Genomic DNA, 17,299 nt, shown 5'->3' with positions numbered 1-17,299 from the left:
ATACTCAAAGAGAGTTTAAGGGTCAGAAAACCCTGCTGCATGGTTGGTATCCTTAGTCCGGGACACCGCACGACGAGGCCCCGTCTCGCACCCGCTTTAATAGAGCCCTTTGGGACTCCAGTGTGGAGCAGTTGAGGAGGGCAGTCTCCCATGCCTCTCGGGTGGGGGTGGGGGAAGGGGGAAGGCGAGGATTCTTAGTACATGCCCACACCATGTGAAAGATATCGCAGATCTCTCCACATTGCGGGCAGCGCCCATCTGTGTTCGGATCGAAGTGTTTTGCTATGGCAGGGCAGAGAAGAGTTCCAGTCTGCAGGCGCCGCAGAGTTCGCTCCTCCGGCCGGGTAGATACGGTGGCTGTCGCAATAATGAATTAGGATTTCGCGGAACCGCAGAAGCGGTTTATGAGCTTCTGAGCCAGGAGAGCTAGGATGAGGAGCCCGGTGTGCGGTTTCAGCGGTAGCCACGGAGCGCCGCAGATCCCAGGCATTAAGAGAGGGAACTGCGTTCATTTCGAGGTCTTACCAACACTCTGCCTTAGTGGACACTTCAATAACACTGAGCTAATTCCGGCGTTCATTGTTGCGCTCTGACATAGACAGCGTTGTAGTCTGCGTTGATTTGGAGGAAAGGAAATGCTGGTTTAGTTGGCTGGTTTATTGAGGTTTAACGTCCCAAAGCGACTGAGGCTATGAGAGACGCCGTAGTGAAGGGCTCCGGAAATGTCGACCACCTGGGGCTCTTTACCGTGCACTGGCATCGCACAGCACACGGGCCTCTAGGATTTCGCCTTCAAGAAATTCAGCCGCCGCGGCCGGGATCGAATCCGCGTCTTTCGGGTCAGCAGTCGAGCGCCGTAACCACTGAGCCACCGCGGCGGGGGAGGAAAGGAAAGGCGCCTTACCAACTCTGTGGTTTTGTGGACACCTCAATAGCACTTTAGGCTCATTCCGGCGTTCATTGATGGGCTCTGACATAGACAGCGTTGTAGACTGCGTTGATTTCGAGGAAAGGAAAGGCGCCTTACCAACTCTGTGGTTTAGTGAACACCTCAATAGCACGTTTTGGCGGGCTAGTTGGTTAAGCATCTTGAATAAACAGCGCGAACGAAGACGAGCACAAAAGACAAGAAAATGGACGACACAGCGCTGTGTCGTCCATTTTCTTGTCTTTTGTGCTCGTCTTCGTTCGCGCTGTTTATTCAAGAACCTCAATAGCACTTTAAGCTAATTCCGGCGTTCATTGTTGCGCTCTGACATAGACAGCGTTGTAGTCTGCGTTGATTTGGAGGAAAGGAAATGCTGGTTTAGTTGGCTGGTTTATTGAGGTTTAACGTCCCAAAGCGACTGAGGCTATGAGAGACGCCGTAGTGAAGGGCTCCGGAAATTTCGACCACCTGGGGCTCTTTACCGTGCACTGGCATCGCACAGCACACGGGCCTCTAGGATTTCGCCTTCAAGAAATTCAGCCGCCGCGGCCGGGATCGAATCCGCGTCTTTCGGGTCAGCAGTCGAGCGCCGTAACCACTGAGCCACCGCGGCGGGGGAGGAAAGGAAAGGCGCCTTACCAACTCTGTGGTTTTGTGGACACCTCAATAGCACTTTAGGCTAATTCCGGCGTTCATTGATGGGCTCTGACATAGACAGCGTTGTAGACTGCGTTGATTTCGAGGAAAGGAAAGGCGCCTTACCAACTCTGTGGTTTAGTGAACACCTCAATAGCACGTTTTGGCGGGCTAGTTGGTTAAGCATCTTGAATAAACAGCGCGAACGAAGACGAGCACAAAAGACAAGAAAATGGACGACACAGCGCTGTGTCGTCCATTTTCTTGTCTTTTGTGCTCGTCTTCGTTCGCGCTGTTTATTCAAGAACCTCAATAGCACTTTAAGCTAATTCCGGCGTTCATTGATGGGCTCTGACATAGACAGCGTTGTAGACTGCGTTGATTTCGAGGAAAGGAAAGGCGCCTTACCAACTCTGTGGTTTAGTGAACACCTCAATAGCACTTTAAGCTAATTCCGGCGTTCCGTGCAGCACTCAGGCTTTCGCCTTTCACTACTTTAGTCGCTAAAGTTGCTCGTAATTTGCTTTCGCAACCTTCCGGGCTTAACCAAGCTAAGCCTCTGCCAATTTTTTCACGCGTTAAGTGGATGATTTGTCTGTGGATGTGAAATTACCCTCCTGCTGTAATGCCGAAAGGTGATGCAGGTACCAAATAAATAAAGTAACCTCTTCAGTGCACGCAACTCGCCGAAAAGCCAAAGTTTGTTGGGACACAGCACCGAGGGTAACTGGGTTTTCTAAATTCTACAAACCCCTATGGAATTACGGAAGGTGGGCTATACGCCACTGAGTAAATAAGGAGACAAATATTAATATGTTAATAATTCAGTATTAACAGCCTAAAGTCTGCACGTCTTGACTGTATTCTGATGGTTTGGTTTGGTTTATGGGGTTTAACGTCCCAAAGCGACTAAGGCTATGAGAGACGCTGTAGTGGAGGGCTCCGGAAATTTCGACCACCTGGGGTTCTTTAACGTGCACTGACATCGCACAGTACACGGGCCTCTAGAATTTCTCCACCAAAGAAATTCAACCGCCGCGGCCGGATTCAAACCCGCGTCTTTCGGGTCAGCAGCCGAGCACCATAACCACTGTGCCACCGCGGCGGCTGACTGTATTCTGACGAGCGACACCACTGACACTGTTATGTCTGAAAAAGCGCTCTTTTAACTCAGAAAGCCTATCTATAAAAATCGCAGAACATCTGAAGTGAAACAGTAGGTATAAAATGATTGCCGGATAGCGTGTTTATTCGTTTACGTGTGCTAACGCCGACAAATGAATAAAGCGATCGCTTCTCCGTTTCGAAAAGGGCAGAAATCGTAGTGGCTTTTTATTTTTAAAATTTCAGTCAGTCCTAAAAGAAAATAGGATGAACGTTGGTGGTAGATGTGCATGCCGCCACACAGATTGAAAATAAAATTGTGTGCTGAGGCACGTGGGGTGCCTATAAGAGAAATATAACGCAGTACGGGCACTTTCAACCAAGCACGCTCAATTGGTCTGCTTTTGTCACCAACGGCTGGAGAATGAGAAGATAGCAGTTTTGTTCACATTTCACAGAAGATTGGATCTTTAAAAATTCGAACACAATCGTAACGTAACAACAATGGCGGTCATTGGCGCTGTACGTCGCTTAGCCTGAGCGAACAAAACAAGAGAAAAATCGCGAAATCAGTACTACAGTGACGCATAAAAAGTAAACAAAAACAACAATAGTCACTGCCTGATGTTCACGCACGCGGTAATGTTGACCAGGTCCTGCGCCTCACACTGGAATGCGGCGCCAAAGTCCGCGCTGCGCCTCAGAGGCTCGTTCACCAGAAACCTGGAGTTCCTGTCTGCGCTACACTGGAAGTAGGCATAGCGAGCGTAAAAGAACTGCGCCTTGGACATCCGGTAGAGGCTCCAGATTATCCTCATGTCCAGCCAGTCCGTCGCTGTCGGTGAGCTCGAGGAAGGAACGACGCTTCCCGAAGCCGCCACAGCGGCGGCAATTTGCACGGCAACAGTGGATTCCAAGAGATCGTCGGCTAGCCCCTTATATGCCGTCAGGGACTCCAGGACGCACTCCCTACGTGTGAAAATCTAGTTAAGATACGATGAAATGGCATTTTTTGGCTTAGTCTGCCAGCAACAAGACTTTAAAAGGCATACCAACGACAACTTCGTCGTGTTATTGTTCCTATACAAACTGAGTCTGCGGCTCTTTTGATAATGCCAGAAATATCTCAGTAGTGCTAATGAGTCTTCTGCCGAGCGCGAAAAGAAATGGGACCTGTGGTATGTGGACGTTTGTCCGTGAGGAAAGGACGCATTCATCGCGGACAAAAAATGCATTTAAATATCTTCAGTGCAGTCAATTTAAACACGTGTCATCCTTAACGAAAAGGAGAAGTTGCCAATGTTTTGGAGCGTACGACGGTGTACAAGAGATTCCGGAATCAACGCTAAAAAATTGGTGTCGACGGAGAAATTTGACTTGCGAAATCGGCTGCTAATTGTGGCAGCAGTATTTTGATTTTATTTTTTGTCTTGCGTAGCTTTTAAAAGCTCCGCTTTCAGTTCAAATGGTCGCCTTGAAAATAGAACGCGGTACACTATTGATAGAAGCCAACTTGATTTCGTTCTCAATGTCCCTTTAAAGGCGGTAATAGCGCGCACGCATGATACATTAAAAATGTTTCGCAGTTTCCTTATAAAAATGATCTATAGATTGTGTGAGGAGTTCTTATAGATTCTACTCCCATCAAATGGTTTATTGTGGTTTATAGTCCCAAAGCACTCAGGCTGTGAGGGACTCCTTAGTGAAGGCCTTCGGAAATTTCGACCACCCGAGTGCTTTAAGGTGCCCTGACATAGCACAGTACGCGGGCCTCTAGAATTTCGCCTCCGTCGAAATTCGAGCACTGCGGCAGGGATCGGACCCGCACTTTCGGGTTAGCAGCCGAGGGCCATAACCACTGAGCCATCGCAATGGACGTTTTCTTTCGAAAATTAACGATCTCCGTTTATCCACCTAAGTATAAAAAAAATCCCAGTTTCCTTTTGTCCACACACAGTCTGTATACTGTCTTTCGACTAGTCTATGAAATTCCTCATTTCCTTTTGTCTGTAAACATTTGTCATCATCATCATCAATCTGACACCAAGTGCCTCTCCTGTATCTATCGGATTGTCCCTGCCCTCTGCCAGCAGCTTAACCTCATCCGCCCACCTAACTTTCTGCCGTCCTCTGTTGCACTTGCGTGCAGGAATCCATCTGTTTTGTGTGCTTATTTGAAATCTCAAATCATTCCTCGCCATCTGTAGCGTCCCGCGCGAGTAGCCACCAGTTTCGGTCCAGAACAGAAACGCGCGGTAGTTTTCCGTTACTCGTTTCCGTTAATCGCTCTGCAAACATCATCCGTGTTTTCGACTCGTCATGATGTCGTCGTGTGCAGGAAAAAAACGAAGCACCGAACGCCGAAAATTTTTGATGTGTACGTTCCCCTTTCTATGTCTTCTCGCCGAAAAGTTCGCACAGAGTGGGAAATAAGACTGCACTCCCCGGTAAGAGTGATGGTTCTAATAGTTTGGCGCTCGAAAAAAAAAAACGCGCTTTCCGATTTCTTCCATCCAGGTTTTCAGAAATTTCCTTTTTAATCACTGATGCAATGTCGCATGGTCGCGCTGTGATCATGGGTTTATTTTGCAGGCAGGCCGTTATTGAGAATCGAACTTCTCGTAGAGCTTTCGGCATTATCTCCAGCTGATGTTACGTTGCTGTAGTTTATGCTTGCCTTCCACGAGTAAGCCATTCGGCTAACACTACAGAGCGCTCGAACGGCTGACAGTTGACAGGGCCTCCCTCATGATGGCCGTGCGTCAAAGCGACGGTGCACGCGGAATTGGGCCGACATAATTGAGGACAACAGGCTGTGAGGTGATTATGAGGATAACATAATTTGAACATTAGTAGAGTTGACATTTCCAGCCTTCGCCTTTGTCTCGTTTCCGCAACATAGCCCTCATGAGTGAAGGAGTGAAGCATCGGTCTGGTTCTTGCGAAGAATCAAAGCGTTTTCGAAAGCTTTGCACACGCGGCACAGAACGAGCGCGCTGTAGCCATGGGTATGTCTGATTCGCTTTTAGATATGGCAACGCTTTTCTCATTCGTGCATCATGTTAATGCCGGAAGTCCATGGTGAATAGTTCGTGCTCTGCAGAGAACACTTCACAGGGCCTGTCCCCTTTCAAGGATCGGAGCACCGCATCGTGCGCAGCAAAGCTTTGGAAACGCTTCTTTTATACCAGGCATAAGAATAAGATTTACTTTGAATATTGCAATTTTATAGATCTTTAATAAAGTGTTATATGTACGTCACTTAGATTTGGTCATATATGCTAAAACCATTGGCTATTGGCTTCTTAGAATGAGGTTTGTGATTCAATAACCGCATAAGGGCTTCATCATAGAATATCATACAATTTTTATGATATATTGCCGCGAATCTTTGTAGCGTTTGTTTGTTGTGTTTATTTGTTCATGCTTCGAGGCTGCCGGCACGCCGCTTTATCGCTTCGTTTGTGACGTAAGACGTGCCTAGAATTATCTCGATTGATAGCATCCAGGCGGAGCCGATTTTACTTTGTGCCAGAAAGTTCTAGAATATTCCACGCTTTATCTCCAAGGTTCGCTAACAGCTTTAAAAAGAGCACGGCCGACAGCGGAGGGCATTGTATTCTACGACCGCCGAGCACGCTAGTTGCTACGCCGCCGCCGAGTGATTCAGTTCTTTGCGGGCGCAACTCAGCTCAAATAAAGAGTTTCATTTCGAAGACATTCTCGCTGTGTTCCTGTTCGCCGGACTGCAGTCACCACTACGTGAAATCTGGTGGAGGTGCTGACCTGCTATGCACCTCAAGATGGAACCTGGTGCACAGCCAACGCCCGTCGTGCTTCGCCAGCCCCGTGAGCCACCGACTTTTCGTGGAGAACCACACGAAGATGGGAAGACTGGGTGGACATGTACGACCGTGTAGCAGCGCTGAACGCCTGGGACGACAGCGCTAAGCTTCGGAACGTTTATTTTGCATTGGACGGCTCCGCCAGCACGTGGTTTGGAAACCACGAATCTTCCCTCACGACCTGGGCGACCTTCAAGAAGCAACTGCTGGCTGCGTTCACTGGCGTCCTACGCAAGGAAAGAGTGGAGATCCTGCTGCAGTCGCGATTTCAACGCCCAAACGAGACCGTGACTGCGTATGTGGAAGATATGAAACGCCTTTTCAAGCGCGCCAAACCTGACATGAACGAAGAAAAGAAACTCTCCTTCCTAATGCGAGGCGTGCAGGAGCAACTCTTCGCTGGACTAATCAGGGATCCTCCAACAACCGTCGCCGAGTTTGTAGCTGAAGCTTCAACAATCGAAAAGACCCTTGACGCCCGTACCCGTCACTACAACAGACCACTTGAAGTGCTGTCGGCAAGCCCCCCAGAAGATACCCCTGCAAGTGGAGATAACCTTCGTGATCTAATACGCGAAATTGTTCGCGAAGAACTTCGCCGACTGCTGCCATCCCAAACACAGCCGACGCAGGAGACTCAAGTGGCGTCGCTCACGGACATCATCCGTGAAGAAGTGCATCATGCACTTGGCTCCCCGTCACCAACAACACCAAAGGAAGCTACAGCCATGACCTACGCTGCAGCACTGCGCAGTCCCCCACCTCGACGAGACCCCCCCAACTCCTTTTTGGACGCGCACCGGCTCTACAAGAACGACGGCCCCAAACTCCCGCGCACCAATATTACGAGCGACGCAACAGCTTTAGGAAATGCGGCGAGTGGCGGACTCCGGACAACCGCCCACTGTGTTTCCATTGTGGACGTGCCGGGCACATACTTCGCCACTGCCTGTACAGACGCATCGGCCTGCGAGGTTTCGCCATCGACGCCCCACGACCGCTCCCCGGCCAGCGACCACGGGAAATCGACGACTACCTGCACAGAGGGGAGTACGTGTCGTCAAGCCGTTTTTCCCGCTCGCCGTCACCGTCCACTGCACGTTTTGCATCACCGGGCCGCAGCTACGCCGCGGCTGTCCGAGGAAGGTCCCCTAGCCCCCATAGGGGAAAGTAAACAAAGCAACTTGTGGAGGTCAGGTTGCTTGCCGAGGAAACGACGAAGATCCTCCAGCGACCACGCCGTATGAAGACTCCGCACCTACTACGCCGACGACGCATACAACAACCTCGAACACGACGCAAACCGCCTTCAAATCTACACCGCCATCAAGAAAAGCTCCGACCACACGCCCCACCCACGATTCACATACCCGACGAAGCCGTAACCCGACGCCGAGGACGACGTGTAACTCCATAGCCAGGACGTCCGACTTAGAAGTGGTTCTCGACGGCCGGAAAGTCACCGATCTAGTCGACACAGGAGCCAATTATTCGGTGATGAGCGGACCATTCGCTGCGCAGCGGAGGAAAGTAGCGACGGCTTGGGACGGACCACAAATTCGCACCGCAGGGGGCCACCTCATTACGCCATCAGGACGATGCACAGCGCGAGTGACTCTCGAGGGACATACCTATCCCGCGACCTTCATAGTGCTACGCCAATATTCCCGCGAAGTGATCTTGGGCATGGATTTCCTTAACGAGCATCAAGCGATCATCGACCTACGATCCAAGATGATCACTCTTGCCACGGACGAGGCCATCCCGTCGATGAGAACTCCGGAACGTCACGTTGCGCTCAATGTCCTGGAGGAACAAGTGAGTGTCCCACCCCGCTCAAGCGTCATCATCACCGTAGGCGCGAAGGAAGCGAATAACACTGATGCCATTATAGAGGGAACATGCAGTTGCTTCTAGGCCGAGGAATCGGCATCGCAAGAGGCATCGCACATTTTCGCAAAGGACAAGCCTATGTACTGCTGACTAACTTCAGCGAAAAATACCGGCACATTAACAGAGGAACGACGATTGCTTTCCTCGACGAAATAACCGACGTTCGAGACTTCTTCACCCTCTCCGACCAATTCGAAGAAAATTCGCCTGTCCAAGAGAACTCGCCCTCTTTCGACATAAACCCAGCCCTGCCCCGGAAGAGACAAGACCAGATCCATAATCTCCTTCGAAGCTACAGCGAGTGCTTTTCGTCATCGCCGAAGGTCCGACAAACGCCGATTGCCAAGCATCGCATTATAACCGACCAGCACGCCCGGCCACTCCGCCAAAGCCCCGACCGAGTGTCGCCGAGAGAACGACAAGCCATCCAGGACCAAGTGGAAGAAATGCTTCGCGACGACGTCATTCAAGCTTCAGCATACATCGCCGATATACTCGCGATGTATGTCGATGCCGAACACAAGACCTGGGACGTCATCTTGCCTTACGTAGTTTTCGCCTACAACACCGCAGAGCAGGAGACCACCCAGATGACGTCCTTTAGGCTCGTCCATGGCAGGGAGGCCACGACCAAGCTGGACGCCATGCTGCCGAACGTTACCGAAGAAGATAACGTCGATGTCGCCGCCTGCCTACAACGCGCAGAAGAAGCCCGAAGACTTGCCCGATTAAGGATCAAAGACCAGCAGCTGACCGACGCCACACGCTACAACCTACGAAGACGCAACGCGGAATACAAGCCAGGAGACCGAGTCTGGGTTTGGACGCCCATTCGCCGCCGAGGATTGAGTGAAAAGCTTTTGCGACGCTATTTCGGCCCGTACAAGGTTCTTCGTCGGCTAGGTGAATTGGACTATGAAGTCGTCCCAGACCAAATGACTGCATCCCAGCGACGCCGCGTACGACCAGAAGTAGTCCATGTCGGACGCCTAAAGTCCTATCATGCACGCTAAAGGACGCCGTGTTGTTTCCACATTCGGTGTTTATTTTTGCACTATCCTTTTTGACTGCTGATAGCCGCATTATGTTCTAAAGCATCGAGTCGATGCTTCTTTGAGAGGGGAGTAATGCCGCGAATCTTTGTAGCATTTGTTGGTTGTGTTTATTTGTTCATGCTTCGAGGCTGCCGGCACGCCGCTTTATCGCTTCGTTTGTGACGCAGGACGCGCCTAGAATTATCTCGATTGATCGCATCCAGGCGGAGCCGATTCTACTTTGTGCCAGAAAGTTCTAGAACCTTCCACGCTTTATCTCCAAGGTTCGCTGTCAGCTTTAAAAAGAGCACGGCCGACAGCGGAGGGCATTCTATTCGACGACCGCCGAGCACGCTTGTTGCTACGCCGCCGCCGAGTGATTCAGTTCTTTGCGGGCGCAAGTCAGCCCAAATAAAGAGTTTCATTTCGAAGACATTTTCGCTGTGTTCCTGTTCGCCGGACTGCAGTCACCACTACGTGACAATATCATACAGTTTGTATGATATTCTATGACATCTCTATGATGACTGTATGATTTTGCAGAAATGAATGACATTTATATGACAATTTTTTATGATTTGTATGATAAGTCTGATATTTGTATGACATACTGTATGAGTTTATTGCATCATACAACTTTTCAGCAGGCAAGGGATGTCTAGCGTGCAAAGGTGTATATATGCACTCGCAGAGGAAGTTTCAATTATACCCTCATAAAATATTTTTTTCTTTGCGCAGTAAGTAGCTTCAAGATGTCCAATATGATCCACAGCAGTGTAGCCACAGCGTGATGGAATGATTTTGAGAAAACTAACAAACGCTTTTCATTTTGATGCGACAGCATTAAAATCTTCAACTGTCTGGAAGAGAGTGACGTTACCAGATCGGCGAATGCCCATTACCTGATTAACCGAAGGGAAATGACGTCACCATACCGGAAGTGACGCCATTTCTGGTAAATGCATCAAAAGCTGCTAATGCTCTCGCATTGCAAACACGTAACGGAGATCGGTTTCCCTGTGAAATTTTCATTGAATAAAGGAGTGCATTTCTTGCCATTGCATTTGCCCGGTCTGAGTAACTGTGAAATAAAAACTCGAAATGATCGTGTGAGCACGTACAGCGTGAGTTTTTGTAAAGTTTGCGGGGTTTTATTTTAAGAACTGCGAGAGATGTCGCGGTACGCTCTCTACAGGTGGAGTGTGCAACAAGGCGAACATTTGACTCCAAGTTAACTAGAATTATCGCTTCAACGTTTTGATTTTGCCTTTCAGGGGTAATATTATACTGCGTCATTGAAGACCGCAAACATCGAAGGTGAGTCTGCAGTTTTTGAATCATCGGCAATGGGGTCCGAAGTATCGAACATGAAATTTGCTCATTTTAAAGTTCGTTCTTTTGGCTTTCCCGCGTTGTATATTTGTTAAATGGTGTCGCTGCGCTCTGTATCTTCGACGAGACCAGGCTAACTGCTTCTACGTCATAAAATACACAAAGGGCCTCTCTATATGCAGTACGAGAAATGCAAGCGACAATATTTTATAAGCGTGTAATAAATGAAAGCTCAATCGACGAGCTTTCAAATGCGTATTGTTCCCGTTTGATATTTCGAACACATTAGCCATTAAGAAGAGTTAAAAAACTTGGTGCACCTTCGATGTTGACTGCCTTCAATTTAATAATCTATGTTCCCACCCTAAAATAAAAAATAGGCACGTTTCTGTTAATTTATAGAAGTTCCCACAATTCAATTAAAAATAGGTATGTTTATCGTTAATTTTGCACAATTCATCGTATAATTGTAGAGCTTTATCACCTGCATCATGTCTGTCTTGCTGTACAACTACCTGCACAGATCACATCGAATTATCGCTCACAGTTTCAAATAAGAACCTTAGTGCCAAAATATCATCCGGTATATTGAACATGTTATCTTTGACCGCTCTGTGCGGACGAATGTTGTTCCGTGGCTACAGACGACTTCCTTCTAGAGGCCTAATAGGCCCAGGTTTATTACTTAAAGTACAAGGCCATATTTCTATAGTGCGTCTATAGACAATCTATAGATTCGCGTCTATGAGACCTCCATTAGACTTACCCATTGATAAGAGTCTGCTCAAATTGTGGGGGCGTAAGTGTATAGGATGTTTGCATTATAGATCTCTGCGTTAGATTCAAGTAGACTACTGTTTATTGAAAAAGCCTGCAGAATGCGTTAGTTCAAAATGCCACAGATTCTATATAGACTGTATAAAGGACTTGTCTATAAACAGCATACAGTCTTAATGTGCTGAAGTATATAGAAAACTAAATGAATCTCTCAGAAAACTTTTTTAAGGATTCGGTCGGCCTTGCTTTTGCATAATATTTGTTCGCTAAAGCTAAAAACAGTACATAAAGCTCTTTCGGTAAATGTTCTCCGCGATTGACAAGGCTCCGCCTGACATTAGGCTTGCGGAAGGTAAAGCGCATTAATATGCAGGCCCTCGGCACCACAGGACCGTGTTATAATTTAAAACTTTTATGCGCAGTTTGTCTTTGAAACTCAGTAAATATGGTGCCGCCTGGCTGGAGGTAAAAGCTACTAAGAATCTAAAAAAAATACTGTTGAAATTTCATTCATAGTCTGGAATGGACTAGCATAGCTTAAAATGCCATAACGATTGTTGTGCTCGGTGGCGTCTACTGGTGCTGAAGTAGCAGAAGTTCGCCATGATCAGTCAGGTGTGCTTGTGCCCCCAGCGTAAGAAGATTCTATGCGAGGGTTGGTTATTCACTCTCGCTACAGCTATGAATAGCTTTTTCTGACAAGAAATGTGGTAGTCACCTGTACGACTTGATAGCAGCAAGCGTCTGGGAGTTCCAGTGATTGTGCAGCATGACGCTGCTCCATATCAGGCTCGCCATGTCGCTCGCAATCACGGGTGCGTCGGCGAGCAGAGGATCTTTGCTGTTGGCCGCAAGCGTACTGTACGCCGTTGGTGGCACGTAGAGGCGCGTCTCGTTGTAGCGCTGCATGCGATAGCTCCCGTCATCATCATGCTCGGGGGAGGGTATGCCTCGCCGTAGCTTCTCCAGCTTGACTTCGAACTCGAAGCTCAGCGCCCGGAAGTAGTTGCGCACGAAGCCGTGAGGGGGCATGTCGGGCACAGCCACTTGCCCAAGGACGAGATCGCCGGGAAGCAGGACGGACATGTTGCCGAGGAGAGCGTCCAAGTGCGCCGTCTGGTTGCCGGCTGCCACGATTCTACGGAGCGGCGCGTAGTTCGCCGCGGCCTCTCGGGTCGCCTCGAAGATGGCGCGCATTCGGCGGTCCTTGGCGGGACTCGTGAGGGCCGCAACGTACGTGGCGTGCCACAGTTCGTCGTACTTGTAGCCGTGGGCGTCGCATATACTCCACGTGCGCGGCGTCGGAGAGTCCAGCACTCTGTCCTCTTGGATGCGGCTCATTGCGTCCATCACGACAGTCGTCAGCATGTAGACCAGCGACAGGGGTTGATTCGAGACGTTCCAGAGGATACGGGTTTCATCGAGCAGGCTTTCCTTGGAGATCGCGTAAGTGGACGTCGATAAATGAAAGGAGGGGAAGAACTCTTTTAAAATGGCTTCCAACAATGACATGTTCACTTTCCCTAAGGCGCCAAGAACTTCTTCCATCGCCAATTGCTTGGTCTCCCTCTCTTCGTCGACATCTGGCAGCAGTTTCTCCAAGGCGGAAAAGTCGTCCCTAGTATAGTTGGTGTGCAGGCGTGCGTTGACGGCCGAGAGCGCGACGGGGAAACAGTCGTCCTCGCAGAAATTCTCGTAGTTTTCGCTACGAAGGTATATTCGTTCGAAAAGGGTGAACGATCGGTGGAAATAAATGATGAAGAAAAAATTGAACTGGTAACGATGCTGTGTGAACAGGGCGAAGCGAAGCATTTCGGCGTGTCCCATAGTTTTGTCTGCTTTTACCTCGTCGAGAAAAACAGAGGCGATCTCTCTTAGGCGCCTTTCACGCTGCCATATCTCGTTCAGGCAAGACGTGTAGAAGCCGTGAAGAGCGGCGGCTGCTGGTGATCCATAGCGGTCGCTGCCTCTGATGATATTACCCTTGATCTTGTTCTGTAAGGAAATCGAGAAATTCGAAGTTGTACCATAATAGCTCGAATTGTTCCATCGAGTTCGAAAAATTCAAGAGAAACCTCCTCAGCCATTTGGTTTTTTGTACCGCTCAAGAAAGCGGTCCTGTCGCAGTCGTTTTTCGATTAGCAAAGCAAGAAAGTTGCCTTTTCATTGAGAAACCCGGTGTTCAACAAACTGTTCGCCGTTTACCGACAGGGCGGTTGAATTCCGACGTCGAGCACACCGCCGCAAAACCGCACTTCATGACTGGGTCAGACTTCTATGATGACATCAGCTCAGCCTTTTTCTTCTCATTTTTAATCCTTTTTATTCATTGCACTTAGTCGCTTATACATAACGTGATCACCTTAAGACACAGAGTATCTTCTGCTTTTAGAGCCGCTTATTCTCAGAAAAAGTTTGAGAGACGCAGCTGCGGAAGTTCAAGCCTCGAGTGCAGTCACGAATGATACACCCATTGTTCGAGAGCCCGCGAAATAAAAATGGTCTACACTAAGCAACATATTAGAAAAAAATAAATGCATCAAAACTACAAAGGGACTACAATATGCCCGGACATATTAAAGTCTGAAGTTTTGGAAGTCAATGCATGATGCGCAAACTTTCCTCTATAGTCATGATCAGAACACTGTAAACGTATCGGGTACAAGAAAAGAAGACAGTTATCGCAATGGTTTTAAAGGGAAACATATCGGGTGCAAGATAAGAGGGCAGTAATTGCAAAGGTTTTAACCTCACTTGAACAGGTACTAGTCTTGTTAAGCACGTTGTTAAATTTTACACTGACGGCATAAGCGTTGTGTCCAAACTTGCCCGTATGGGCCCCCATGACAAGTGGCACTGCCTGTTTCGAACCTTTAAATAGTTATATTTGGGGAGGATTCAATGCGGGAGGTGAAAGGGTATAGGGGGCGGTAGTCCATGCTAAATGCTGTTGTGTTGACGAGAAAGGTCCAAGAGATACATGGTTCGAATGGACCCCCTTCCCCCCCTTGCCTCCCCCTCAAGCTCTTCCTTTGAGGTAAATCTACGTGTATAGTTTTAGTGCACAGAAAGCCCGAACTTGTAGGAGCCACTTGCGAGAGGCGCACTGCTGCGCGACCTATTCTCCAGGCTGCTTCTTCTCAACGTGTGCATGGAACATCCAGTAGCGCCCTCGTTTCCGCTTCCCCCTTTAATGAGGGAGGAAGTGAGGCCGATACTTCTCTTTCCTTTGAAATGCCCAGTAATGGACAAGGGCAAGGGGATACCGATGCCATAAGAAAAAATTGGCTGAAGGCTTAGCTTGGTTAAGCCTGGAAGATTGCGAAAGCAATACCCTTGGCTGCGCCTTGGTTCGGCTGGTGTTGTCGCCATTGTTACCCTTGGTTAAACGTATGGCTATACATTGTTTCGCTTGGCTGCATAATATGCACGTCGTTTAGCCAAACGTTCTTCCCGCTCTTCATGTGTTTCTTCAGCGCGCCGGCGTTTCCTGGCTACTGCATTTCCTTACAGCTTTGCCTTATACACATCATCCGACATACCGAGGTAGCTCCACCACGGCAACTGGGAGCAACCGAGCTGCTCCCCCACCTTTATCCCCCTGGTGTGACGTCATAGCAACGCGCGCCGTCTCACGGCAGCTGCGCAGTGCGCCGTGAGGCTGGAAATGTCCATGCTAACCGCGCGAGCTGGGGCCCTGTCTCTCTCGGTCTGGCGTGACTACACCACAGGGGTCAGCTAAACGTCAATGGTAGAAGCGCCACGACCACGCTAGTGGCTCGAAAGTGAGAGCAATATTGTTTTCGCAATACAAGAAAATGTTTGTCGAAGTAGGGCTCACCAGTATGTCCCGGCTGACGCTTTCATGGATGAAGCCTTGTTTGATGGCGTTGTAGCAGACGTACTCGAAGAAGTCGTTGCAGGGTAAAGCACTTCGGCTGATGACGGCGAACAGCTGGGCGGCTTCGTCAGGGCAGCAGAAAGGCGCGTTAGTGGCGTTCACGCTGGCAATCCAGGAATGTTGCGTGAGGAGCACCCAGAGTAGTGCGCCAGTGGCCACCACCACGAAGGACAGCGAACACGCGGTGCAAACGACGGCGCCGGCCACCTTGTTTCGCTCGAACCGTAGGGTTGAGGGTCGAGTAGCAGGCGAGCGGCCGAAAATGGACGATCCTGCGCCAACGTTCGGACTCTGCGGTTCCATCATCTCCGTCTTCTTCGTCTTCTGCTTCATCCTTCCTACCTGTACGTCAGAACGAAATCAGGTTTGGCAGGGGATCTAAGAAAAGGTCACTATTTATTCATTAATTTACCCTCAGGGACCAAGGGAATTACAGAAGAGAGGGGGGGGGTGGGGTGAAAAATTGAAAGTAAACACAATACAGCACGAAATTAACACAAAACTAAATGGTCATTATAGAATAAATGTTAACGACTGCGCAACAAGATATAAAATGCAGAGTCAAAAACGGCAGCAACACACAAAAAAGAAACCTGTTGAAGTAGAGTGGTGCTACAAACTGGAAACTGTTCGGCATGGCGGCCACAGCTGTTCCTAGTTTAAAGCAGTGGAAACTGCACCGGATTATAGCATTGTCAAACATCACCCCACGAGGGCATTTTTATTAATGCGAAAGCATTGCATGTCCCATTCGCACAAACGGCGGCGACCGTTGTCGTACATGGCACGAAATTCCTTAGTGACGTCACCATTCTCTCACATGACGTCAGCAGTAAACCATAAGGCTGTGATATTTATAGGAAAAAAAATATTGCCGAACACGTAGGGAATAGAACAATGTACACCTACAGATAGCGAGGTAAGCACGTAATCCATAGGCCACAGAGAGAGAGAGACTCTTTAATGAAGAGCAGAGAATTTAGCCGGCGTTTAAAAATCTCTGGCATGCTACTCTGCGTAGGGAGGGGAATTTAGGAGATAAAGACAGAAAGAGAGCAGAGTGGAAGAGGTAAAAAAAAAACGAAGATAAAATGCGGCCATGAAATGGGTACTAAGAATGCAATGGCGAGTATTGATGTAACCTATGGAATGATGGAGTGCATAGTTCGTCAAATGGGCTGACGAAGTTCAAAACCGTGTTATTTGAAGGCGAATAACGGTGAAATTATTGTATTCTACTGTATAGTATTATACCGAAAAATTATATTTCACATTAGTGTCTTCCAGCTCTTTGTCTATGCATTTATCACGCAAATAATGAACATCAACGATGATAACCGACAACATTGCCGTAATCCTATCAGTACTTCAAGTTTGCACAGGGATCCGGCAGGCTCTCCCAACCTTCCGCATGACTAAGGAACCCACGTCCCGGCCTCGAGTATCTTCTTCTCGGTTGAATATAACGACATAAGACCAATGCCAGTCGACCCACGATACTTTTTACTCCGAGCAGAAAAACATTATCCTTTCCCGCTTCGAAAAATTTTAAATCTCTAGAAGTGGTTTGAACAGAGACACCTTGAAAGCATGCACACAACACTGAAAACAAGGTTGAAATACAAGCGACGAGTTACCATTTATCAGTGTGTGCTCTCACATTTTCAAGGTGTTTTTTGGCAATGGAAAGCGATAACTGATTGTTGTACTACTATTTTGAACGACAACAGGAAGCAGCATCTTGGAAACAACTGCGTGACAAGCGCGTCCTCCATGCCGGGAAGATGTTTTCCTCGCCGCCGTCCGACATGTGCCGGATGCTCTTTGGATGCCTCGATACAGCGTTTTT

General features: G+C 48.6%; 2 protein-coding genes across 3 annotated transcripts in view; one reads left to right on the top strand and one right to left on the bottom strand.

Annotated features, from left to right (window-relative positions):
* The window catches only part of LOC149361603 (3-alpha-hydroxysteroid sulfotransferase-like), a 90,151-nt gene that overhangs the window by 54,966 nt on the left and 17,886 nt on the right, over positions 1-17,299 (top strand). The window contains exon 2 of one of the 2 annotated variants that reach the window (XM_089572730.1): positions 10,715-10,757. The exons of the other annotated variant lie outside the window; for it this stretch is intronic. The gene's annotated coding sequence lies outside the window, so the exon portion shown is untranslated. The remainder of the gene's footprint in view (positions 1-10,714; positions 10,758-17,299) is intronic. 2 annotated transcript variants of the gene reach the window in all.
* On the bottom strand, positions 3,044-15,792 carry LOC149361604 (uncharacterized). Its single transcript, XM_089572726.1, has 3 exons — positions 15,391-15,792; positions 12,268-13,544; positions 3,044-3,637 (listed from the first exon to the last, which is right to left on the bottom strand). The coding sequence occupies exons 1-3, from the start codon at positions 15,781-15,783 to the stop codon at positions 3,283-3,285; spliced, it is 2,025 nt and encodes a 674-aa protein (XP_089428852.1). The 5' UTR covers positions 15,784-15,792; the 3' UTR covers positions 3,044-3,282.

The sequence above is a fragment of the Amblyomma mixtum genome, chromosome 2 (genome assembly GCF_055824585.1).
Source record: "Amblyomma mixtum isolate Tamu chromosome 2, ASM5582458v1, whole genome shotgun sequence".
NCBI lineage: Eukaryota > Metazoa > Arthropoda > Arachnida > Ixodida > Ixodidae > Amblyomma > Amblyomma mixtum.
Note: the sequence above shows the minus strand (reverse complement) of the source record. Positions and strands in the feature narration are given on the sequence as shown.